Raw genomic sequence first — 26,198 nt, forward strand, 5'->3', positions numbered from 1 at the left:
GTCATATATGCATCACAACTTCTGAGATTTTTTAAAATATTTTTTTTATAAATTTTTGAAGCTGCGGACAGTTTTCCAAACCCAAAGGGAGAAATATCTGTGGTCCTTTCAGCAATCGCACTGGCAACTTCCTCCAGGGAACAGCAGCTTTCTTGGCTTCTTGTTGTATCTGGTGTTATACCCAGTATGAGGGAACAGCTATATTCTAAATTTACAGGAAGCCACAAAGTTCATGTATTCGTTCATTTATTTTTCATCCGTGCCCTGAGCAGGAGGCAGCCAACAACTGCTGCACCAGGATCCAGGGAGGGAGGGAACAGCAGTAAATCAGGGATTGCAAATAAGTCCCTTGTCTGGTTGGCAGTGCAGCAGGATTTCTAGGTGAACAAGTCAGAGACATTTGTAATTGTTGAGGAGCCAGTCCTAGCTAAGGGGTTGGTCTGGTGAAGAGTCTGGAGCTCCAAAGAAGTGTCCGGAGAACCACAACCCTTTGAAGTCTGCAAATCTTGGAGCTGTTGTGAATTTATCCTGAGACAGAGAAGTCCAGTGGTGACAAGAAACATTACATTTTCTTTTATTTCCTTGCTCATTTGATTTTCTTGTTTATTCTTAGCATCGCACACAAGACACAGTCATTTTCCCAATCTCTTTAAAGCCCTAGGATCCAGTTCTGCTCATTCTTCATTCTGTATTTATTTAATATGTGCAAGCAGAAGTTGGTTGATGAAACATGCTACTGAACTGAATGAGGCCATCACAGAAGAAAATGGGTTTATTTTTCTCCTTAATGACAATTCAGATAAGTAGGCAATGACTCCTGGAGGGTTTTGGATTGAGATCATGGAGTTACAGGCAGCTCTGCTTCCACAGTTCCCCTCACAGCTCAGATATGGTCCCTTGGTTCATATAATTGAACCTCGTGGCACCGATAATAATATACAGTGAGATGCATTTGGGACTTGGAACAGAGCAGACAGCGAAGACTTGATTTTCAAAGATCAGATGTTGATTGTCAGACACACACAAAAAAGTACTATCCAAGCATTACGCCTCTAAACCTGAACAAAACCAAACAGCCATGCCCATGGTCTCTGTGTTTAGTGTTGACTCATGAACACGAAGGATATGACTGTACCTGTCTTACCTGAAGACCATGTTGGAGCACAGTGTTCTCCAAATTACAGAATCACAGAATCATTAAGGTTGGAAGAGACCTCTAAGATCATCGAGTCCATCCATGGGAAATTAGAATCTGGAGAGACAGTGCCTCCAAGTCCATTAGCGTGATGTTGGTGTGAAGATGGCTTGGACATGCATACAGATGGCAACCCAGGTACCTGCTACAGCATGATGGTTGGTGGTTGGTGGTTGCTGTCTCGGCTAACAGACCAGGGGTTTAACCAGCTACAGAAGATCAGGTTAAAGAAAAGCTATGTAATATTAAGATGTCCAGGACTGGCTATCGAAAAGGACATAAAACAGTGGTATGTCCCCAGATCTGTATATGATTATGTCTGATACCCTTTACTGCTTAACTCAACTTACAGAGTTGTCAGGAGCAAATATCTTAGTCATGCAAACAGCAAAATCTCCTTCCTGTCTGAGATGGGATTTGTTTTTGTTTGTTGTTTTTTTTTTGTAAATTGGTTAACGCCAATTGCCTGTGCTTCCTGATAAGCTAAATAACTGCTGTTGGGATCATCTTCATGGAAATTTCCATGTGCCCCTTGCAGAGAAGCCAATAACCAGCTGTCAAGCAATGAACCTCAGCCCAAACACCCATCCAGCACGGCTGCTCAATGGGTGTGGAGGGAGCCATGACTCCACATCCACATCCCACTCATCCCTCTGTGCGACGGCAGTGTTGCAGGGTTGCATGGATGCTTGAGTGGCTGTCCCAGCTATGCAAGAAGCTCCAAATGGAGATATGGGAACTTCTGCTGCTGGACTGCCCATCAATTCAGCCCAATTAGGGGTGGAGAGGATGTCTTCCTCATTTGGTCCCCATCCCTCTTTCAGTGGAATGAAATGTTGTGATCATCAGCGCTGGGTCATTGTAGCTCTTCCTTGGTGTCAAGCAGTCTTTAGAGGTAGTCTTGCCTCCTCCAGCCCTGACAGCACTCCCATGATTGATAGCAGGGTGAACTTTGCTTTTGTCACTTATCAGCTCTGCAGAAATAGAATTTTTGTTGCAGCTTTTGTTCTTTCTCTCCTTGAAATGTAGGCTGGTGTCTCCTGTTTCCCTTGTGCTGCTCAAGGAGCAGTAAAGATGGTGTATTTGGAGTATTTAGAGTAGAAGTTTACAGTTATCTAATCTGCAGCTTGAGAGAAGTAGTATATGTCATTCAGGAGTATAGAGAGTTGTTTTGTTATTATTTTATTAAAAGTGCATTTTTTGGTAAAGGGGATCCTTAGCCAATAATCAAATAAGAGGAGCTGCAGATCATTAGAAAAACTATAAAGGATCAGAGTAATGACTCTTAGGGCCTCATTTGCTCTCCAGTTAATTAAACAGACAACACAGATGCTGCCGCTGTTAATAATATCATTCAATTACTGTGCTGCTAAGTATTATGGTCCCTAGGAAACCATTACCCAGTGCTGATTGAGAAGGGGAGCTGTGAAGGGCTACTTAGGGGACAATAAACCATGTCTCTGTTGAAAAGGGGGCTAAAAGCAGTGTTTACTGGAGATGCAAGGTGCTCTGGTACGAGTAGGTGCAAGGTTGTTTGAGGTGATGGAGGAGCTGAAGGACTCATCTGAAAAGCTCTGCTGCTACCCTAAAAGTGCTTGTGAAGCTCAGAGCGGCTGGTGGGGGTCAATAGGAGGCATTTTTGTGAAGAAGAGGCTGGGGAGGAAGGCCTGTAGAAAGAAGAGAGTGTGTGCCTAGAGCAGCTGGGAGATGAATGGGAAATAAAAAGGAATTGGAAATGGAAATGAGTGCATCTCAACACCCTGGAGGATACTGAGCATCTCTCCGAGGGGGACAGGGGATACCATAAAAGCATAATTGAGCAGTGCAGGTAATAGATTCACTTGTCTGATATTTCCACTCTCCTGGTATAAGGGTGAGTGTAAAACCCAAGGCTGGCAGTAGAAGACTTCATCTCAGCCTGTGGCACTTTATCAAACTCAGCTTTCCCGTTGCAGGCTTTTTTTTTTTCCTTGTCCTTTTCTCTGTGTTTGCTTGTGCAATATGAGCTTTTTGTAATATTTATCTGTACTGTGATAGCAGCTGGAGAGCTTAACCAGAGATGGATTGGGACTTGTATGCCATGATGCTCAAGCTGGTGGGTTACAATAGTCTGGGGTTAATGACCTAGTACTTCTCTGGTCCCCAGGAAATGCCTTGGGTCATGGTCATAATAGCTTAAATAATATGAAGAAATGTGTCGGAAAATGCTTGGCAGTGGCTCCATGTAAGAAAACAGCTCCTGCGTGGCTGCACTGACATTTTAAGCACAATGCCGAGCAGTTTTCTTCATGGATGCTCAGGGTAAGTGAGTGAATGTGAGTGTTTGGGATGCTACCACGACACCCATAAGGAGGTATGGCAGTGTCGGGGGCTGCACTGCCCTGTGGTGACACCACACTGCATTACAACTGGTTCTGCAAATTGCAGAGGGATCCTTTACTGGCACCTCGTGGAATGTTGCGCCAAGGTCAGGGTTTTGGTTCGCTTGTTAAGGGCTAAAAAGATGTATGTGCATGGATTTGTCTGTGTTACAAAATGATTTAACCCCAATCACTAAGAAGGGAATTATATTCACTTCTGAAAGATGCTCTGGGGAAAGTGATCTGTTTTCTTCAAAGCTCAACTTAAAAAAAAGATACCGTTTATATATTGTTTTTATTCAAATTTGAATAAATTTAGGTTCTTCTTTGTCACTATCTTAATATACCATGCCAAAATAATTTCAAGTGGCTTCAGTCTCACAGACACCTGTGCCTCCACTGCATTAATATCTGAGCACCTCAAATCCAGAACACAGAGACTGCTATGGGCCCTGGGACTCATAGCATGACCTGGCAATCAGCATCGCTTTGCTCTTCTTCCATCAACAATGTATGGATTTGGGAACACACTGGGATCTGAGTGAGACCTGGGCATGCACCAGCGTGACCTGAATGGGGGCCATGTAAAAGGCCAACCCAGATCTGGTGGTGTTGCCAGTAGGTGGACCTGCTACTGTGTCCTACTACTGTGTCCTGTGGTGTACTACTATGGAACCATCCTGAAATTTTCAGCAGCTCTGGCTTGCTGGGGCCATGTAGCACCTCTTTTTGGGGAGTGGGAAAGTGTCTTGGTCACCAAGATGCTGCATATGCCTTGGCCGAAGGTGATGGCCAAGGATGGAGAAGTGTAAGACTGAATCTCTCAGGAGGTGTCCTAGCACCATGGCAAACTTGAACAGAGACAGGTTTAAATAGGAGGATACAGTGAAGCAGTAGCAAAGGAAATTTGGACACAGTTCCATGCTTAAAACATGGTAAACTGGGACTAATCAGGGAAATTAAATGCAAGAACAGCTCAGCCCCTTGTGATCACCACTGCTGAGAAGGGAGATTTATTGTGGAGTGGCACAGGTGAGCCAGGCCAGGTCCCTACTCTGTGTCTGGGCAGATAGGAACCTTTCCAGAATACAGTTTTCCTTGCATTTCAGCTCTTTCCCAGCTCCTTGGAAAGGAGTTGGCAGACTGTGCCCCAAGAGGCACTCACCTCCTGTATTGTCAGGGGTCCTTGGTGACCGTGCAAACCTTCCCAACACTCTCATTTTAGTTTTCAGTGACTTGCTCCTCCATTGCAGATGCATTTGTCACTTGCTACTGTCTTCTCTCATCGCTGGCATCCCACTTCTGTCCCAGGAATGGGAGCATTAATTAAGATCAGCCCCACTGTGAGGAGCTCCACATGTGCTTGTGGGGATGGGACCTCTCTCCTCATGGCTTTGGCACCTCTGCTGGTTGCATGGCCACCATCCTGTACCTGCAGCCTGCTGAGATCTGTGAATCTGCCTCAGCTGCTCCTTCCTCTGACATTTCTTTGTTTACCTGTTACTGTACTAAAGGCTTGTCTCGCTCATAAGCTGCCACAGAGGTCTCTTTAATGTCTTTACCCATGGTGATAAAACACAGCCATTAACTCTTTCTGGGCCAGTCCTCTCCTGTCCACACAATGTGTTGGCATTTCTTATTTAATCCTTCAGCGTTTCTCATTTTCACCAAGGATTCCCCGTGGGGCATGTAAATTAATCTCACTGGAGGGCAACAATTAACACCTGCAACTTTCTTCTTTCCTTCTTTCCTTCTTTCCTTCTTTCCTTCTTTCCTCCTTCTTTCCTTCTTTCTATCTTTCTTTCCTTCCATTAATTCTGCTATAAGGATATTTGCTTTCCACATTTGAGGACATGGGGAGCTGTACAGGGCTTGTTACCAGTTTTCTGTCGCAGTTACTGGTCTCTACCTGGACGTTGGGCATTTGTAACCTCTTTTCTGCTGAAAGCCAAAGCGATGTATTCTTTGAATGTATGGCTCATCCTCATCCTACCCATGTTCTCGAGCTGCCTTCTTTCCTTACACATACGAGGAGCCCTCTTCTATTTGTTTTAGTGTTCATTAGGCAGTTCTCATCTTATCCCTACATATAGAAACTTAGCTGACATGGATTTGATTTGTCCTTTTCCCATTCCTTTTAAACGTCCTTGTCGATTCTTCCCTTGTAATAAGTATTACTTCATCTTGCAATAAGTTGCAAGATCTGTTGCAATAAGTGTTATTGTAATCCAATCCTGATATTCCTTGTGCATTTGTCATGGGGAAATTTCAAGCTGCTTTTTGATCATTGCTGTGTTCTTCATACCAAGTGATTCAGTTACTAATCCCTTTATTTTTTCACCATTTTGCTTTTTAAATTAAGGACTTGGATACCTGCTTTTGTTTATCCTTATTTTTAATTTAAACAGTACTGGTCAAGACTTGGTCAAATGCTTCTCCATGGTGTCCTCACTGTTCATCTAAACTAAGCATAAAATAGAATTGCTTTTTGTTGGCTCCAATGCACTTTCAGGGTGGGGAGATCTATTGCCTATCACATCCAGGAAGGACAGAGCTCAAGTATTGCTAGTAACAGTAATTCTCCACTTGCCATCTAGAAAATTGCAAAATGAGACATTTCCCAGTATTATTTATCTTTCTAATAATTTCCCAAAGATCTCTGGTCATGTCTGGATCCATTGGCAGAGATCTGTAACAGCTTCCCAGGAAATGAAATGTATTCAGATGGATCTTGTTCTATGTATGAACTCATTTTTACATCCTCATAAGCTACCATGTTATTCACTTACGCTGCCATTTTGCCGTCACAGCTTTTATTTCTCTCTCAGATCATATCCCCCCGTACTGTGTACCGATTGTATCGTGTTCCTGTTATCACAGAAATGCTTTGTGCCGCATCTGGCACCAGGAGTTCTTTTTCTTCCAGGCATTCATGTTGCATATCTCCCATTTTCCGTGAGCAAATTTTCCTCATATTTTTTATTTCCTTCTCAATTTCTCTTGTTCTCTCTTCTTTCTCTTCCTTCATATCTTCCTTTCTCTTTTTCACCACTTTTCTCTGCTCATTTAATCTCTTTTTTTCATACTCTTTCCCTTCTGCTCTTATTTTCCTCTCCCCCCTTTTCTCTTTTTCCCTTCTCGCTGTGAAATAACTCCCATATCCGTATAAATCCATTTGTGCGTGTCTCCCTCCTTTAGCTTAGCCTTCAAAAGAGTCGCAGGGAAACCACGCTTTAAAGGCATTTAAGATGTGCTCAGTCTATAAAATATGGAGCGCGCTCGAATACAGTGTATCTGTCTCTGCTCATGTCCTGGTACATCAGCGAGAGTTAAACAACTAAGGTCAGTGCAGTTCAGGGCTTGTGTGTACGCTGGATTACTCAAAATCCTGCACATAATGACACTTACTATCACTGCTGGTTGACTTTTATTTTAATATTTTAATAACTATTTTGCATTGTGTCCCCAAATCCTGCTGATTTTTACACCGAACTGCCCACTCCAGGCTACCAGTGGAGGAGGGAGAGGATGAGTCCACTCAGAAAAATGATGGAGAGGGTGTAAGAGGTGAGAAATTATGAGAAAGGGGACATGAGATGAGGCTGGAAAGTACTGAGGATGGAGGGGGGAAAGTTAAGAGGGCTTGTGAGGAACTGTGGTGATCAGGATGGGGTAAGAAGGACCATTTGTGTACCCAAATGATGCTGGAGATGGTCTACTGGAGATGAGCTGCTGGAGATGAGCTCCAGATCTGTGCTGTGTTGTGTTTCTGTTTGCAAGGAGAGGGAATTAAAGGGGACACAAAGTGAAGAGGAGCAGAGGTATGAAGAGAAAGGCATGGGAGGGGACTGGGAGTTACAAGATATATAACTGGAGGTGGAAGAGGGGCACTCCTGATCCCCCATGCATGTTTCTCTCATAGCAGGAAGGTGCTGTTCTCCTCCCCAGTCCCATCTGATTGAGGGACCCAGACACCACCCTGACGTTGCCTCCTGCACCCTATGAGTGCTGCCTGGCCCAGGCTTCACCATCAGCATCACTGGCAATGGCAGCGAAGGAACAGGGTCAGCCGCTGCTATAGTTAAAAAACTCAACAACGACGAAAAATCATATACAAGAGAAAAAGAAAAAGAAGTAATGATGGGTTGGGCAATTAAGCTAAAAGCATTTGAGAGTGTAATCCAGCTCACTCTATCAATAATTCAGGAGTCCAAGATCAGTCTAATTGATTGAACACCTTCCACAGTAGTCAGCCACTAATAAGACAAATGAAATGTCTTTTTTATTGTCAAATCTCCATCTCACATTCACACAGGCAAAATTCTGCAGGGCTTTTCATTGGGTATTTTTTTCTCTTGATGGAGATAAATTGAAGGCTAGCATCTGTTTTTAAACAGCCGTGAATTAAGCCGGTCTGCTCCTGTGGCTGCGGGTGGGTGAAGAAATGGAGCTGTGCTGAACAGGATTCACACGTAAAACTTGTGGGGGTCATCAAAAGTTGAACCCAACACCCAGAAAATGTGTTATCATTGTGTTTGATTTGAGTGATTAGGACACTTGGTCTCAACAGACTCCAAGGGACTACAGCACTTACCGTAAAGGCAGTGTCCCTTACCTCCCTTCCTCTAAAGAAGAACCACATTAGGATCCTTGGTTTCCTCATGGTAGTGTCGATGTTCACCTTTTGACATGGCATAGATGTTTAAAGGGGGCTGGGCAAATGTTTACATTTTCCAATTTACGTGAACAAACCACATCACAGGTTGTGAAATAAATTTTTAAAAAAAGTGGGTTGAAACTGTTCTGTGCTTTACAGCTTTCTTCCAAAATCATGCCAGATTCAGGGATTTGGGGGACCTCTGTGATGACAAAGTAGGGCATGCTCAGCGAATTTGCTTGATGTTGTTTCCTTTGGACCATATCCCTGTGTGGGGGGCAAGATTGCCCCAGCAGGATGGAGTCTATGGAAACCAGCTCTGAAACATTGCCCATTGCCAATCAAAAGCCGTCATGGAGAGGAGGTGAAGCTTGAGTTGCTACTGATGTATATACAAGTGCCTACCTGCACGGTGAAAAGTCTGTGCGTGAGCAAGGCTTTTTGAGCCCAGATACTCACCATTTACGCTAACACATGCTCTTGTATGCACAGAGGCTCTGGGACTGGATTTTTAGCCAACATAAATCAAAGTACCCCTCTGGGGCGTTCTGCTGACTTATGTGAGCAGAAGATCCAGACCTGGGGTGAGGGAGCAGCTCTGATTATGATGCGTGCATGTGTGTTTAATTAGGAAAGACTGCAAGCTGCGTGCATGCTCTGGAGTCCCCACTGGGTTAACCTTTTCACTGGTGCAGCACAAGTTACCTTCTGAGCAAACCCAAAATCTGGAGATCTGGTAGTGACTTCCCTCCTTTGCTATTACTGTATGCACTTCTCCATGGAAGGAAAGTGCCTAAAAGTTGTTTCATTTTTTCTGTATTACCTCTGAAACATCATATAATGTGTTAAAGCACTTGATCTAACCAAAGATTAGTTATTTTACTTCCTAATCTAATAACTTCATGATGTCTGTCTCTTAGCTTTGCTCTAGCTTGACAGTGCAAATGCCATTTAATTGTGTTCTTGGGAAAACTAAAGACCAGCACCTTTGCCAAGGATGGCTAATTCTATAATGTGCTGTGCCAGGATTGATCCTGTCTGCAAAGATAAGGCTGATGGTTTATAGATGCAATTAAGGTCATAGAACATATGTTGTATATGGTGGTCACAGGCTATGAAGTTCTTTTAACTATTGTGCATTGCCTAAAGAGGCAGATGTTGGCCATAGTCAAGACAGAGGAGAATGAAGAAGGGGCAGATGGAAATGAAAATAGGCAAGAGAGAGAAATGAAATAGGAGGGGAAAAAAAGATGAGGAAAACAGCAAATGAAAACAAGTAGGGAAAAGGCACAAGAACAGTGTGGGAGTAAGATACAGGTGGAGAAAGGGAAGAAGAGGAATGGATATGGCCAACAAGAAGGGAGAGGGTATAGAAAAGAAGTAGAAAGAAACTAATGAGAGAAAAAGGGCAGTGAGTACAAAAGTCTAACAGATACAGTGCAGCCAAAGATGATTTTTTTTGTCTTTTGCAAGATATTTTCATAGTCTCTGTCATTAGGCCATGTACCACCTATGTGCCTAGTAAGAAAAGCAGTTTTGTTACTGTAGACGTGCTGATGCTTTCTGGAGTCTTCTTCCTGGGACATATTCTTTCAAGCTGAGAGTCCTCTGCAGAGATAAATAAAAGATTTCTCGGTTTATAATTCTGTGAAAAGTGAGTTTCACAAGGAGCCAGATGAGTGCAACCATGACCCAAACCAAGCTGGTGTTGATGCTCAGCAGTAAAAGCTAAGAGAAAGGAGGAGAAAGGTGGGTGTTGTGGTTTAGCATGGCAAACAGGTAAACACCACGCAGCCTCTTGCTCACTTCCCCCCACCTCCTGGTGTGGTGAGGGAGAGAATCAGAAGAGTAAAAGTGAAAGAACTCTTGGGTTGAGATAAGACGATTTAATAATTAAAATAAACCAAACTGAAACAGTAGTAATAATAATGAATGGTAATAAAAATAGGAACAATGATAATAAAGCAATCAAAGTATACTCAGCTGACAAACAGCAGTTGCTGGCCGTGCACCAATGAAAACGTGATGAGGGAGGGATAAGCCTCAGGAACTGAATGAGCTAGACCTTTGGGAGCTGGGAGCCACTGGAAAAAGACCTTTTCCAGTACACTCCCCAGTTTACAGTGAATGTGACATTTATGGCATAGGACTCATTCTGTTGGTATGCTTGGATCACACCCGGGTCATCTGTCCTAAATCATCTGTCCCAGAAAACCCAGGGCTTTCGCTTTTCCTCACCATCCTGTTGTGCAGAATGAAAAGAGGAGAAAACAAACAAACAAAAACCAAAAGAAACTATGAATACAGGTGCAGGCAAAGACTGAGAAACAGTCTTTGAGTTAGTGTACATACTACTACACAAAAAAACCCCAAACATGGTACACTATCAGCCTTCCTCTTAGCATGAACTCAAACCATAGTCTCGCTAGCTAGTATGAGGAAAATAACTCTATCCCAGCTAAAGCTATAATACTGACTCGTTTTCACTAAATCGAACACTGCAATTCTCTCAGAAATGCAGCTCTACTGAACAGAAAATGGAATTCTGTGATTCAATCCCAGCAAAACAAGGACAGAGGGGCATTCGTTATTTATGATGTTTGTCTTCTGGAGTAACTGCTACACGTACTGCAGCCCTGTGTCCCGGGAACTGGCTGGATATCACCTGCTGATGGGAAGTTGTTGTCATTTAGACAGTTGTTCTATCACCCAATGACTCCTCCCCACCTCGGAAGGGGAATTGGGAAAAGGAAAGGAGACCTGTGGGTTGAAATAGAAACAGATTTAATAAAGTAATTAAAATCCATATTAATTACAGTATAAATAGAAACTGCACAGAGTCAATATAGTGGTTGCAAACTGTAATGGTCATAATGAGGAGGGGGACGAGGTCTTGGGAGTAGAGTAATGGGTGAGACCCTCCTGGAATAGCAGCCATTGAGGAAAGAGCGCTGTCCCCAGAAAACTTCCCAATTTATAGTCAGTGTGACATTTATGGTATCATAGAATCACCTTTCTGGGGGGAGTGTCAAGCTCTTAGTCTTAGCTGTGCACATGATGGTTATGACTGCTCAGAAATGTCACATGGAGTATTTTGTCCATCTGATTTCTTAAGCTACCTTGTATGGAGGAGTTCAGGGATAAAATAAAATGAAAAAACACCTGGTTATGATATTAAAATAATATAGTAGGGCACTGTTTTCTACCCAGCAAAAGAGAAATGGTGAGGGGGAGAGTTTTGAAGAAGTTTTGGTCAGTGGCTTCCCATTTCTTCCCACTCAGTTTGGCTATCCCTCTTGGAATAGAAAACTGAAGTGATGGATTGCTCTGATTATGCCCAGTCAGGTGCATTAAATGGTGTCTCACTCTGCTGCCTCCTGCAATCTTGCTGCTTGCTGTGCTTATCAGGGCTGACATGGAAAAGGTAGGTGTCTGTAAACAATAAAGAAATAAAAGGGAAGGTGAAAGATCTCAGGTTGGTCTCAGCAAAAGGATTTGTTGGGAACTGGAAATGTGTTGAGGAGATTAAACCGAGCCACTTTTAGAATAACTAATTGGGATATACCTGTCAGCTTCAAGACTCAGTAGCACACATGAGCCCCATCCTGCTTTTCATGGGTCATTTGTTGGGGAGGTGCTTGCAGTATATGGAAAGTTTCTTTTTGGCATCCATCTGTTTTATGCTTACACAGAGCTTAGCTCAAACACTTGTCTCTAGTTAAACCATGAACTCATGTACTTGAGTTACAGTGCTGTGAATTCATAGTCACCAAGAAAGTTTACTCTATTTTCATCAATGTGAGACAAAATACAATCCCGTGGATTTTCAGTACTGCAAACCGAAGACAGGTAGGTTTGAGACGCAGTACTTTATTTTAAGTTTTGTGTCAGTGCTGTCTACAAGATCTGTCTAAAATTGTATGAAATACTATTCAAAGTCTGTACAAATGGAGCACTGAATTTCTGTGTTTCTGTATCTAAGTTTGGGTAGTTGATGTGCAAGGAAATTGAATTCAAGCTGGAAAAGTGCAAAATGCTCTGTGAGTGAAACTCTCTGATGCAACAGACTGGCAGTGGCTGGTTTATTCCTCCTGGGGGAAAAAAACCAGTCTGGTGAAATATGGCTGATCTTTATTAATCTTTACTAATCTTTATTAATTGGAGTAAGGAAGACAAACTGGGAGGATTGCTGTCAGAGCTAAGGACTTTACTTGTATAAGAACAAACAGACCATGAACAAGTTTGGATTGAAAATAGGAAGATTTTTAGCTGTAAGAGTGGTGAGTTTAGGGACAGCCTTACAGCTTGATTATTGGAGATGGAAGCTCTAACTGAGGTGGAGCTCTGTCTTCTTAGGAAGGGGATTTTCATTGCATATGAAAGCAAGTTCTGAGTTTAATATCTCTGAGGTTAAAGTTCCTAAAACACTTGACTTCCTTGCACAGTTTCTGCTGGCTGGAACAGCATCGCATGAGAAATGCCTCTGGTTTTGTGGTGAGCAAAGGTACTGGCAGTCTATACACTCCTGGTGTGTGCTTGCTTCTTTGAGATAAAAGTTGCTATGGGAAAAAAACGATGAGTTGGCTTCATATGAAAGTGCCAACCCAATGAGTTAGACCAGTCTAGCTCCAGTGCTGTAATTACCCTTATGCTGCAAGTCCAGCACATCTTCCCATAGACAACCCTGAACGATGTTGCGAAAGTCTGACCTTCACATTTTAGCTCAGCTTTTCTGTCTTCAAAGTGCCAGGATAAATGTATCTCAAATTTAATACAGGCTCAATAGAAAACGGAACAGGACAGTTAGAATGTGGCAATATATTTCCATTAACTTTCTTGCTTTTGACTTCCACAAATGCTTTCTCAATCAGAATTGGACCTCTTCCTACACAGAAGTCTTTTGGTTGAATTATTTCAGTTTTTCAAAGACATTCGACAGAACGCACTTAAAATTTGTAAAGGAAAATTGAGAAGTCTCTTTTTGGTTGTACTATCAAGCATAAGTCTGTTTTGGGAATAAGAGCAACAGAAATAAAAAATTGTACTTTGGTAAGATAAGCTCAATCCAAAGCATTTGAACAAAATGTTTTTCTTTTTTTTTAATGCAATACATGTACCTCTTTGATGAAATCTATCTATAAATCCAATTCAATCACTGTTCCATCTACATGTGATGTAATGGGGAGAAATTATGATGGACTTTACTTGCTTTGGCTGTTCTATTACTGAAGCCAGGTTTCAGCTAATAAAGCTGCTGGAAAATTAAGAGTGTCTGCAGGAAAAACAGCCTTGGCCAAAACTGCAGCCAGCCAGATTCAGAAGATGTGGTTGAGAGTGCTTTTTTCAGAGAAGGATACAACAAATGCTGTAACTGATGTAAAGAAGTCTATGATTGCAAAGATCTAGAAATAGGAAAACTTGTGTCCATCTGGCTAATTCCTTATCGTGGTCATAAAGGGACAGAGGAGAAGCAAAGGAGAGGGAAGGGAAACTGGTGGTTGCTTCACACTCAACTGTTCACCTATTGAGACAGTGACTGCTCTTGAAGAAGCAGTTCTGTATCTGTATAATTTTGTCTGTGCAAGACCTTGTACCACTTTATCTGTATTAGGAAAAGTTGTGTCTCCTAATTGGTTTCCTGACATTTTTCTTTCAGGGATCAAAGTTGAGCACAGTGGGAATCACAAACCCTTCCTTTAGCTGCCCATTAAATGGGGGAAGCCCTGGTTTCTCAAACAGCAGAAAGGAAAATCTGCTCAAAATACCACGTGCCTATTAGTATTTTCTAAGAGACTGAAAAATAACCTTTTTTCCTCCTGCATGGTAATAATCTGCAGCAGATACAGCATGAAATAAAAACAGATAGGTGAGCAAATTCATGGCAGGTTGTCTGTGCTCTTCTAAGTCACTGAGTTACATAGAGAGGAGAGTCATAGAGACAAAATGCAATTTGCATCAGTGAAAACGCAGCTGAACCACTTCCTGAAATGTCACCCCGCATCTCTCGCTGGATGTGCTGTGTGTTGCCAGACCAGCTCTGACAGCTTTGATGTCACTGCTTTGCAAACACAGCTCCCTGGACTGCAGTAGCTGATGACATCACAGGCCTGGAGGATGCAAATGATTTGTTAAACAGCGTTTTGTTGAGACTGCGCTTTCTCAAGCCCTGGCAGTGTCAGACTGAGAGCGATCTCAGACCTTCAGCGAGTCTGAGAGCAGAATCCTGTTAACCCCACGAAGGCTCAGACTTGGTTGGGTTTAGTTTGAAAAGAACTAACCCTCTGAAGAATGAGAAATCATAAATGTCTCATGCCCCTTTTCTGTCATCATAGCATAGTGAAGGAAGAAGAAATCCATTCATTTTTGCCCTCATGTTAAAATGCAAGTCCCTATGCTTCTCTTTCCTGAAGTATTTTTCTCTGATCCCCCTGAGTGCTGTTTGGATCATCTTGCCAACCCAGCAGGTGGTGAGTCCTTCATCTTCCCCCTCATTGAGAGGTCTTACATCACTGTCAATAAACCAAAATCAGCTACAGAAAACTATTTAAATTTCCCAAGGAGGCCATTTATAGAGGAAATAGGGAAAAATAGTGCTTATTGCAATTGCAAGTAGAAGGAGGCTTTGGGATGTAAAGAAATGACAGCTTCATTAAAAGTTTGCTATACAATGAAGACATAAAGTTATAGTGGTGACCAGTCAGACCAACATACCAAAAGAGGATATTTTGCAGTCCAGGGAAATTATAACCCTGCTACAATGGCCCTGCATCTATAAGGACTGTGGACAACTCTAACAAAGATCCTGAAAATTTCTGAAGAGCAAGAGTGATCTCAAACAAGTGCAATGAAAGTGATCACATAAGGAGATGCTTCTGAAGAGACATTTAAAATGTGAATCCAGGTATGTGTTGTAAAACACCCATTGTCTTCCTTGCTGCAGTACTCTGCCCCAAAGAGCTGTGTTCGTAGCTGATGTTGACTAAGGGATGAAGCTGTAACTATCTCCAAAAAGTGTAAAGAAGAGAGTAACGATGAAGAGAAATAGGGTGTGTTGGACTGAGGACTGTAAAAGAACACTGTGATAAAAGACAGCATAGAAAAATACAGGCTGTGTAGGAAAAAAAACCTTTCTAATAGCTGGATCTGCTAGACAGGGGAATAATTTCCCAAGGGAGAGAGCAGAAACCCTGTTATTTCAATCATTCAAACAAAACTGGACAAAGCCCTGGAGAATATATTGTAGGGAACAATCATATGCCGGCCCCCAGGAATGGATAACATGACTTGATAAGTCTTTTCCTAGTGGTTGCTATGATTCCCTTCGGATTGAGAACTCTTGTCTTGAGACTAGATGTGATGTGAGCCTCAGGTCAATCCTCTTGACTATTTCAGAGAACAAAATGGAGAGGAGGAAGGGGAGGAAAGGTGTGCAGGGGCAGTCAGAAATAGAGAACATGGAAAAATGTTGACTCAGAAGTGCTACGGGGCTTTGTGCAGTCACGTATCTCAGTGCCAAAGAGGCATAAAACACACTCCAGTCCAGATGCAAAGGTTTTATGCTGAGCTGGTGGTGTGCAAGCTCCAGAAAACCTGATCATTTGGTGCTTCCTACAAAGCTCCGAAGATGTACGACCCAAAAAAGTCACGGTCAACCTGTGTGTCCTTGGACTTCGGAGGGTTGTTTTTTCTTGCTGTTACAAGAATCCAGCTGGAAAAAATTAACTGTCAAGTGTTGGCATCCTTGATTTCTGGCGGGGTGGTACACCAGGTGGCAATTACCTCAGGTGCTCTATCATCTTATTCAAAAGAGTGATCTCAGACATCAACAGGAGGAAGTTTGAGATGATCAGGTCTTGAGCACCATACAGATGAGCAGAAAGATTGTCAGTGGTTTCATGTGGCCATTTGAAAATTTATACTTTCCCTCATTTACTGACTTTTTTTATAGTTAATCTCTTTATAGTATAAATTTTGCACAGAAGAAAATGTAAAAGGTTCAGAAGCAAAGTTAAAAAGAAGAACAACAAACAAATAAATGCAGAACTCTCAAACATTTTTGGTTTTTATTTAAAGCAATATTTTTCAAGTTTTGTCTTTTGCTGGAAACAAGTAATTTTTTGACCAGCAGCGGTAGTCAAGCCTGGTTTCCTGTGAACTCCTAAACAACGCCTATTTCTCCTGAACCCTGATCTGCATCCTCATCCTCACAGGCAGAAAGGTTGTCTTCCATCACAGATTGTCTTATAAGATGGTTGAGACTTCCTGTTCCTGCAGTTCTCTCCCGTGGCCCCACGTCTCACCCCACTTTGCAGGACCCCATCTCCTCTTTCTTTCCTGTAACTGGCCAGAGAAAGAGCCGATCACATTGCAGCTGAATCTGTACTCTGTGTGTGTTGTTTTTTTGGCCCTTTTATGTGCATTTACAGATTTGGCCAGATGGCAGGCCCAGCAGAACTGATTACCATCAAGTTGACATTACATCTTCTAAGTGGTGGAAACTTGTGAGCAGCCTCAAAGCTATTGGGGAAGAAAGACAGATGGGCAGAGATATAGATCGGGGTGGCTCAACCTTATCAAGAAATGAGGATACATTCAGAACTAATTAGAAAAATAAAAGTTTCCTATGGCTTGGTTTAAACTTGTAAACCTATTCCTTCATGCAGTGGGTGTCTTAAAGGGCTTCTCTTTCCCCGGGAAAGGGCGTGTCTTTCCCTCGGAAGCAGTTCTATAGGCCCACAAACCATGGGCCTTGCAGGACTTTGATCTTACCTCGTCTAAGCAGCGAGCCCTCCTCAGGGACCGTGGTCAGAGGGAGCCCGGGCCTGGCAAAAAGGCAAACATCCTGATCCTGCTCCCACACCGAAGGAGCTACAGCTGAAAGCAGTTGCCTGGCTTCGCTTTCCCAGGAAAGCGCTTCTTGAAGATTGGTTCCAAGATCAACAAGAAAAGTAGTCTCTGCTTGTGGTGGGGGGAATAGCATGAGGGAAGCCTGCTGTGTTCCTGCTGCCCAAAATAGGTGATCTTCTGCAGGTCTTGATAAAATGCAAAGAGATGAGTGTAATTTCCAAGGTGGCATGGGCTTACCTCTGGGCCCCTTACTATAAGAAGGATGTTGAGATTTGTTAGTAGAAGAGCCACAAGGATGGTGAGGGGTCTGGAGAACAAGCCTTATGAGGAGCGGCTGAGGGAACTGGGGTTGTTTAGCCTGGAGAAGAGAAGGCTGAGGGGAGACCTCATCACCACCTACAACTACCTCAAGGGAGGTTGTAGAGAGGTGGGTGCTGGTCTTTTCTCCCAGGTGATGGAGGATAGAACAAGGGGAAACAGCACCAAGCTGTGCCAAGGGAGGTTCAGGTTATAGATAAGGAGGAAGTTCTTTACTGAGAGAGTCGTTAGAAGCTGGAACAGGCTGCCCAGGGAGGTGGTGGAGTCACCATCCCTGGATGTATTTAAAAAGCAGGTAGATTAGGTACTTAAGGATATGGTTTAGTGAGTAGACAGGAACGGTTGGACATGATGATCTCAGAGGTCTTTTCCAACCGAGCGATAACAGACCAGGGATGACCCAGGGTGAGAAGCTGCACCGACCTTGTCAAGGAATTTTAGATTTGAGGTTGCACCTGAGGGTTGGCACATCCTTCTTCAAATTGCACCAGGAGAGGGTTAGATTGGATATTAGGAAAAATTTCTTCACTGAAGGAGTGGTCAAACACTGGAAGGGGCTGGCCCGGGGGGGGGGGGGGGGCCCCCAGGGAGGTGGTGGAGACACCATCCCTGGAAGTGTTCAAGAAGTGTGTGGATGTGGCAGTTCAGGATGTGGTTTAGTGGGCATGGTGGTGTTGGGTTGATGGTTGGACTTGATGTATCTTCCAACCTTAATGATTCTATGATTCCTGCTCTCAAATGATGTTTATATCTTCACAACACAGGATGATATAAGCCCTCATTGTGTGTTCCTGTAGGGAGCCATGTGCCATGCTTTGAGACTGTCTTTTGAGCATGAAAGAGGAGGGTGTCTTTGAGGAAAGCTGTGCAAAACAAGAGAGATTATACAGGCGATGTGCTGTAGTGAGATCAACTGACAAGGGAATGAAAGAAAAAGGGGATCCTAGAGATGTTTAGGGAGAAAGACAGCAGGATTCAGGGAGAGCCAAGGCATGTGGGAGAGAGAAGAGGGAGCAGCCAGCGGTGCTCATGTGCCAGGAGGCTGGTGTAGTTACAGGGCAGCTAGGTGACACCAGCATCCGTGATGTAGTCTTGATTTCCCTTCAGGAAAATGCCTTTGTCCTGATGAATGGGTTACTACCAGTTAGTTAGATGAAATATCTCCCTGATCCCTACTGAAACCTCTTTCATTTGCACCATGAAGGCCGTGTTGTTTCTTCTCCCTGCTGAAAGTATGAGCAGCAAATCCAGCGGTGAGCCAGCCTGTTCTTTGTGGCAGTTTCTCTGACGTAGATAAACCTCTGAAGTGAAGTGCGTGACATCAGGAAGCTGTTTTAATCTAAATTATGCTTTCCCATCTGAGTAACAGGTGCTGTTATCCTCTTTTCATTATCTCATGGTCAGGGCTGCTGCCAGCATGAGTAAGAAAGGTTTGAGTCACGAGAATGGAGTGGTTAATTTCTTTCTGGCCCCTGTTGTCAAAGATGACCAGGCCCAAATGTCCATCATGGAGATGAATGATGTGTAGATGAATGAGAGGAGAAACCTACCCCTGAGAGAAATGCATCCCTCATGAATAACGCAGAGTATTGCTTCGAGATTCAAGACATCTAAAACCTGTTGTACATTGAATGTGAATGTGAATAAAGCTTAGCTGCTCTGCAGATACACACTGGCCTGAATGCGAACTATAAATAACTTACCACTGCCACATTTCATTTTCAATTTTTAACACTGACCATGTATTTGGCTTGGTACCAATGCACATCTAGACACAACCTCTCCCAATCTCTGAAAAAGCCCAGTGTAGAAAAACACCCTTTACTTTGCACCACACAGGCTCCATCTATCATAGAATTGCTTGGCTTGGAAAAGACCTTTAAAATGATCAAGTCTAACCGTTAAACTAGCGTTGCCAAGTCCACCACTAATCCGTGTCCCTAAGTGCCACATCTACCCGTCTTTTAAATATCTCCAGGGATGGTGACTCAGCCACTTCCCTGGGCAAGTTGTTACAATGCTTGACAACCCTTTTGGTGAAGAATTTTTTTCCCAATATCCAACCTAAGCCTCCCCTGACACAGCTTGAGGCTGTTTCCTTTTGTCCTCTCACTTGTTACTTGAGAGAACAGACCAACCCCTTCCTTTCAGGTAGTTGTAGAGAGTGATAAGGTCTCCCCTCAGCCTCCTTTTCTACAGTCTAAACAACATCAGTTCACTCAGCTGCTCCCCATAAGACTTGTGCTCTAAACCCTTCACAAGCTTCATTGCCCTTCTTTGGACACGCTCCAGTACCTCAATGCCTTTCTTGTAGTGAGGGGCCCAAAACTGAACACAGTATTTGAGGTGTGGCCTCAACATTGCCAAGTACAGAGGGACTATCAGTTCCCTAGTCATGCTGGCCACACTATTCCTGACGCAACCCAGGATGCTGTTGGCCTTCTTGGCTACCTGGACATGCTGACAGCTCATGTTCAGTCGCTGTCAACCAACACTTCCAGGTCCTTTTCCACCAAGCAGCTTTCCAGCTACTCTTGCCAAGCCTGTAGCGTTGCAAGGGGTTGTTGTGACCCAGGTGGAGGACCTGGCACTTGGCTTTGTTCAATCTCTTAAAATTGGCCTCAGCCTATTGATTCAGTCTATACAGATCCTTCTGTAGAGCCTTACTGCCCACAAGCACATCATTACTCCTGCCCAACTTGGTGTCTCCTGCAAACTTACTGAGGGTGCACTCGATCCCCTCATCCAGATTATTGATAAAGATATTGAACAGAACTGATCCCAGTACTGAGCCCTGGGGAACACCACTTGTGACTGGCCTCCAACTGGATTTAACTCCATTCACCACCACTCTTTGGGCCCATCCAGCCAGCCAGTTTTTTACCCATCAAAGAGTACACCCGTCCAAGCCATGGGCAGCCAGTTTCTGCAGAAGGATGCTGTGGGAAACAGTGTTAAAGGCTTTACTAAAGTCCAGGTAGACAACATCCACAGCCTTTCCCTCATCCTCTATGTGGGTCCCCTTGTCATTGAATAAGATCAGCTTAATCAAGTAGGACCTGCCTTTCACAAACCCATGCAGGCTAGGCCTAATCTTCTTGTCCTGAATGTGCCATGTTATGGCACTCAAGATGATCTGCTCCATAACCTTCCACAGCAGTGAGGTCAGAGATACAGGCCTGTAGTTCCCCGGATCCTCCTTCTGGCCCTTCCAGTAGATGGGTATCACATTTGCTAACCTCTAGTCAACTGGGACCTCCCCGGTTAGGCAGGACTCCTGATAAATGATGGGAAGTGGCTTGGTGAGCGCTTCCACCAAGTTCCTCATTACCCTTCTTTAAACAGTGATTTTTTTAATGAACACATAAGCTGATATATGGAGCTTTTTGCCACAGGATGTTGCAGGTACTAAAAGTTAATACACATTCAAGGGAAAATGGCCAAGCTCATAGAAGAGAAAGCCACTGTGTGTGACTAAAACCAGTGAAATCATATCTGGCTTAGGACATCCATGAGCTCCAAATGATGAAGCTGAGTACATGAATACTTGGGGGAAATGTCACATATAATTATACCATTCCTATACTCTTCCCCAGCCAACTGCTTGTGGTCGCTGTTGGATTCAGGGTAGCTGTGCACTGTGTTCCACTGCATGCTATGGTTGTGGCCTGGTACCTGAGCACAATGTCCCTTTAGAAGTGAGAGAATGCTATTTGGGTTGTCCTCCTGAAGGGATCTCACATAGATTGTAACGAGGCTCCATGGCTCCATGGAAAAATAAGCTTTGAAGGAGGCTGAGTGGATTCTCCTCAGACTTTCATAGCTACACTCTGGCAAACAAGAAAATAGTATTCCTTTTTATTTTTTTCTAGACTCATATGTAGACGCATAAGATATTTGAGAGTTTTCCTCCAGAGAATGGACAAGGCCTGGAAAAATCAAAGGCAGGGAAGACCTCAACAGAGGTGTCAACCATTATGGTCTGATCCTTGGCCTCCCTTGCTTACAGCTCCTGCAATTCTCCTTGATATGTGTTGCCCAGCTCTTCCATAACTGGGAGGAGACAGCTTTTGCGGTGCATTGATACTCTGCAATCCAGAATTGGAATGACACTCTGAGACATAACATTATTTCATGCCAAACTATTCTTCTTGGTGCCAACCCAGATGAGCTCTGACTTGAAAGCGTAAGCAGCTGGGAGGGATTATAAAAGACAGAGAGAGTACTAATGACATCAATTCCAATCAAGGTGAAAGTTGTTTAGTCTGTCCTTGATCATTCAAATTATATCTCATTAAATATCAGACAAATCTGCCTGCTGTGGCCATATTGCTGTATAGTGGGTCCTCAGGAAACTTATTAGTAAACTAAAGTAGTATTGAGTAGTACAGTATTTATCTAGATATGGTCCAGTATAAAGGTCCATATATACATTTGTCACTGTCACCTCAGCCCCTTGGCTTGTTAGGGGATGCTGTACCTAGTTTTAAGGGCTTCTATTTGATCTTTCTTTTTCATCACAGAAGAGTGAGAAATACCAATGTCACATTTAACCTCTCTATTTAAGCCTTGTGTTTCTTATGGTTCACATAGAGCCAACTCTTTATACACTGGTAAAAGGCTGTGGCATTCATGTAGAGGAAGTTGGACTGGATTTTGGTAGCTGAAATGTGCTACCAAAGCAGTTGCTTCTACTTTTGCCTTTACTTGACATGAGTGAAACCCAACTACTTGGAGATTAACCCTATGCACTGTGGAAGGCTATTTCCTGGCGTTAATGATCCTCTGTGCAATTACTGGCCTCATTTTTCCCAGAGGCAGTCTCTGATATTAAGAAAACAGTAATTTGTTTTAAATTTTATATTTACTGAATTTCAGAGAACATGCACTGCTGGAGTTTACTTTTCATGTGTTGCTTTCTGTATGGCTGGATAGATTCTGTAATGCTAAAGTAATGGAAAGTTAAGTCTTTCTTTGGCGTATTTTGAAACCCTTCATTTCAGCGTGCTGAAGGCAGTTGTTAAGGTGCTTATTCCTTAAAGCCATGTTGTACTGGAGAAATACATGACTGAGATCCTTGATACATGAGTCTATTTGTAAAGTCTTATACCAGCTTCATCAATAAAGTCTTTTCTTTACACTCAGCTTCATAGTGAAAACATGGTAAAAGACAGTTACCTGATATTGTAGACAAGTGACTGTGACATCAGGCAGAATGCAAATCACAGTATCTGGATATTCTGACTACCTATGTGAATTGGGGAGAAATTATAGGCTGCCAGTGTCTGTGCTTTCTGATCTGTAAAACAGGAATATGGATGTATTCCTATCTTAATGGGAGAGCTGTGAGTCCTAAGTTAATTACAAACTCTGTGACAAATCTTAGAAATTCAATTGTGAGATAGTGTGTAAGCAGATAATATTAATGTTTTATAATCTCCCTAAACTGTCTCTGTGGATATCTTTAGTGAGAGGGATATAGTGATATCAAGAGAAATCTTTTTCTACCCCAACCATTTTCTTTAGAACCCAAAGTGAAAGCTGTTTCCACCAACTGCCATCTCTGCAACCATCTGGAAAATCACATTTTCTGAAGCTTTACTTCTCTTTATCAGCTGTAACTAAAGCTATAAAATGGGAAGATGTCCCTGGTTTAATTAACACCCCTGTAGTTCAAAAGCTGATGTTAGTAATGAGAGGCAATTATAGCCTTTGTTGAGGGACAGTCAGGTGGAACAAACCCAGCATCAATCTATTGAAGACACTTCCCTTTCCAGGTAATTTGGAAACTGCTTTTTATGATGAACAGGGTACCTGGACCAATACAACAGGTGATTCTCTTTGGTTTGTAACCTGAAAAGAACTTCCTATTTTGAGTTACATGCTTCTTTTGTAAACTGTTTATTATATCCCATTCTTCTTTCAACAAGTAGCAACTGAACTTAGGAAATACCTGTTGCTTTTTTGAGCACTTTCTTGCTTGTTATTCTCATTTTATTTTCATTGTCCACTGTTACTTTTCATTTTGAAGGTTGCCTGGGGTTCATATTTTTATTCTAGCAGAACTACAGACTCCATGGTGTGCCCACATCCTGAGGGCTATGCAGAGTTCTGGCTTTTGCACCTCAAAAATGATGTGGTAGACCTAGAGAAGGACATTGAAATGGTCAAGAGAATATGATTTCTGTTATATGAGCTAAAAAGCTGTGGCTCCTGTTCAGACAGGAGAAAACTGAGAGCAGAGATAAAGCTGAGTTTACCTGAAGTCATGAAGATGGCAGATGAAGTAGATGTAGAACTTTAATACTAGAACTAAATACTAGTAATGAAACCTTGGACACCTAGCACACATGTAGATACCAAAACTTAGATATATTAGCCTTGAACTGAGTTCTCTCTGAAGATTTCTCTTGCAATGACTGTAGAGAAATACATGCCTCGTGAAAATAACTCATTGACCTGTTTTAGACACCGAGATGTAGATGAGAGGAACTTCACTTTTGAAGTTCGTATTTCTGGTCATTGCCTTTAAGGGGAGTCTAAATATTGGTACCCACACGGTCAATGTACACATGGCCGGGTGAGTCCCAGCCATCCCATTTTGGATACTTTGGTACTGTCACTTAGAATCTTAGCTGTAAGAAATGCAGATTTTTAAAGCAGTGTGATGTGAAAAAGTGAAATCATAATTTTAAAACAGGCACACCACACACACTTAAGTTTTGGTTTAGAATAAAATCATGATTTTACTGTCTGTAAACTGTGCTGTGAAACATGCTATATCCTCTGTCCTGGATTAGTTTAATATCCTGATAAATTTGCCTTTGCCAGACTATCTGTTAAAGCTGTAAAACTATAAAACAAGCTGGTGAGTTGTTTATTGTTCAATAATTAAAGATAGACCAGGCATTAAACCTCTGAAGTCCTCTGGTGTTCCAGCAGTGAGGGATTTTCACAGGATGTCTAGGAGAATGGTTTACTCAATATGAAAGAGTTTGGAAAGGAAATTCATTGATCAGTGGGTCTGTGGATATTGTTAATTCCATGATGCCAGCAGACACAGAATTCCAATGTCATTAGCATACTCTGGCTTTGGGACAGGGGAAGACCAAATTCTCTCAAAAATACTGTGGAAAAATCCACCTATTTCCAAAGTTTCCACTGCTGCATGTGATACAGGATGGATGTGAAATTTCTTTAGAGAATGAGTATGATATCATAGAATCATAGAATGGTTTTAGTTGGAAAAGACCTTTAAGATCATCGAGTCCAAACATCAAACCAGCCCTCAGCCCACCACTAGACCATGTCCCTAAGCACAATATCTCGTCTTTTAAACATCTCCAGGGATGGTGACTCCACCACCTCTCTGGGCAGCCTGTTCCAGTGTTTGACCACTCTTACAGTAAAGAAATTCTAAAGATAATAAAGATAGAACCTTGTTTAGGAGACTACACAGTTATTTGGAGTGGGATGGTTTGCCTGTTCTTTAATCTTTCCCACTCCTGTGTGTAAAGCTTTGTTGTTCTGTGTCTTATTGCTTCTGACACAAGACACAGGTGAGGAGATAGGAAAATAGATTGACTGCAATGTTCCTGTAGCTTGGGATCTGACTGCAGCATTAGAGTCTCCGTGATTCATGTGGTTTGCTTAAAGGGGAAGCTGTGGTCATAACCTGCCATGCTGACTGTCCTGTCTTTTCATTCCACCTCCCAGGTTATGGACATGCTGCCCCAGGGACGGACGCAGGAAAGGCCTTTTGCATGTTCTATGCGGTCCTGGGGATCCCACTGACACTCGTCATGTTCCAGAGCTTGGGCGAGCGCATGAACACCTTCGTCAAGTACCTCTTGAAACGCATCAAAAAGTGCTGTGGGATGAGGAGCACAGAGGTCTCCATGGAAAACATGGTCACTGTGGGTTTCTTCTCTTGCATGGGAACACTCTGCATTGGAGCAGCAGCCTTTTCCCAGTATGAGGAATGGAGCTTCTTCCATGCTTACTATTACTGCTTTATAACATTGACTACTATAGGGTTTGGAGACTATGTGGCCCTGCAGACCAAAGGGGCCCTTCAAAAGAAGCCTCTCTACGTGGCTTTTAGCTTTATGTACATCCTAGTGGGGTTGACAGTCATTGGGGCATTTCTAAATCTGGTTGTTCTCAGGTTCTTAACCATGAACAGCGAGGACGAGAGGCGGGATGCCGAGGAACGGGCGTCCCTGGCAGGGAACCGCAACAGCATGATTATCCACATCCAAGAGGACTCCCAGCATGGTCGGCCACGGTACAAGGCCGAAGTAACAGACCTTCAGTCAGTTTGTTCCTGCATGTGTTACAGGTCCCACGAGTACACCAGCCGGGTGGTGTCCCACCAAAATTCGTTCAGCTCAAAGCTGAACCCCCAGTACTTTCACTCCATCTCTTACAAGATCGAGGAGATCTCTCCAAGCACATTAAAAAACAGCCTTTTCCCATCTCCTGTCAGCTCCATCTCACCTGGGTTGCACAGCTTTACAGATAACCACAGGCTGATGAAAAGGCGAAAGTCCATTTAAAGGGATTTGTCTTTTGCTTTCCTTGTTTTCCCCAGTTCTTCTCCCTTGTTTTTGGGGTTTTTTTGTTCCTTGAGTGAGACGGAGCGAGGCCAAAGGGAGTCGAGAAAGCCAGTCCTCCTCTGAGACTCAGCTCTTGAGCATGAAGCATGGATTATTACTGTTCCAGCAAAGTATGCCTTACATTACCCCCTCGGTGGATGTCAGAGGATTCAAGGTGACGTGAAGTGGGTACCAAAATCCAAAGTTGCACACACAGCTGGGAG

At 43.0% G+C, this 26,198-nt stretch overlaps 1 protein-coding gene across 1 annotated transcript in view; it reads left to right on the top strand.

Annotated features, from left to right (window-relative positions):
- The window catches only part of KCNK9 (potassium channel, subfamily K, member 9), a 79,686-nt gene extending 53,751 nt beyond the window's left edge, over positions 1-25,935 (top strand). The window contains exon 2 of the mRNA XM_010185944.1: positions 25,094-25,935. Coding sequence (XP_010184246.1) covers positions 25,094-25,935 — 842 coding nt within the window. The remainder of the gene's footprint in view (positions 1-25,093) is intronic.
- The last annotated feature ends 263 nt before the right edge of the window (positions 25,936-26,198 follow it).

Source organism: Mesitornis unicolor, unplaced genomic scaffold (genome assembly GCF_000695765.1).
Source record: "Mesitornis unicolor isolate BGI_N332 unplaced genomic scaffold, ASM69576v1 scaffold10996, whole genome shotgun sequence".
NCBI classification, from domain to species: domain Eukaryota; kingdom Metazoa; phylum Chordata; class Aves; order Mesitornithiformes; family Mesitornithidae; genus Mesitornis; species Mesitornis unicolor.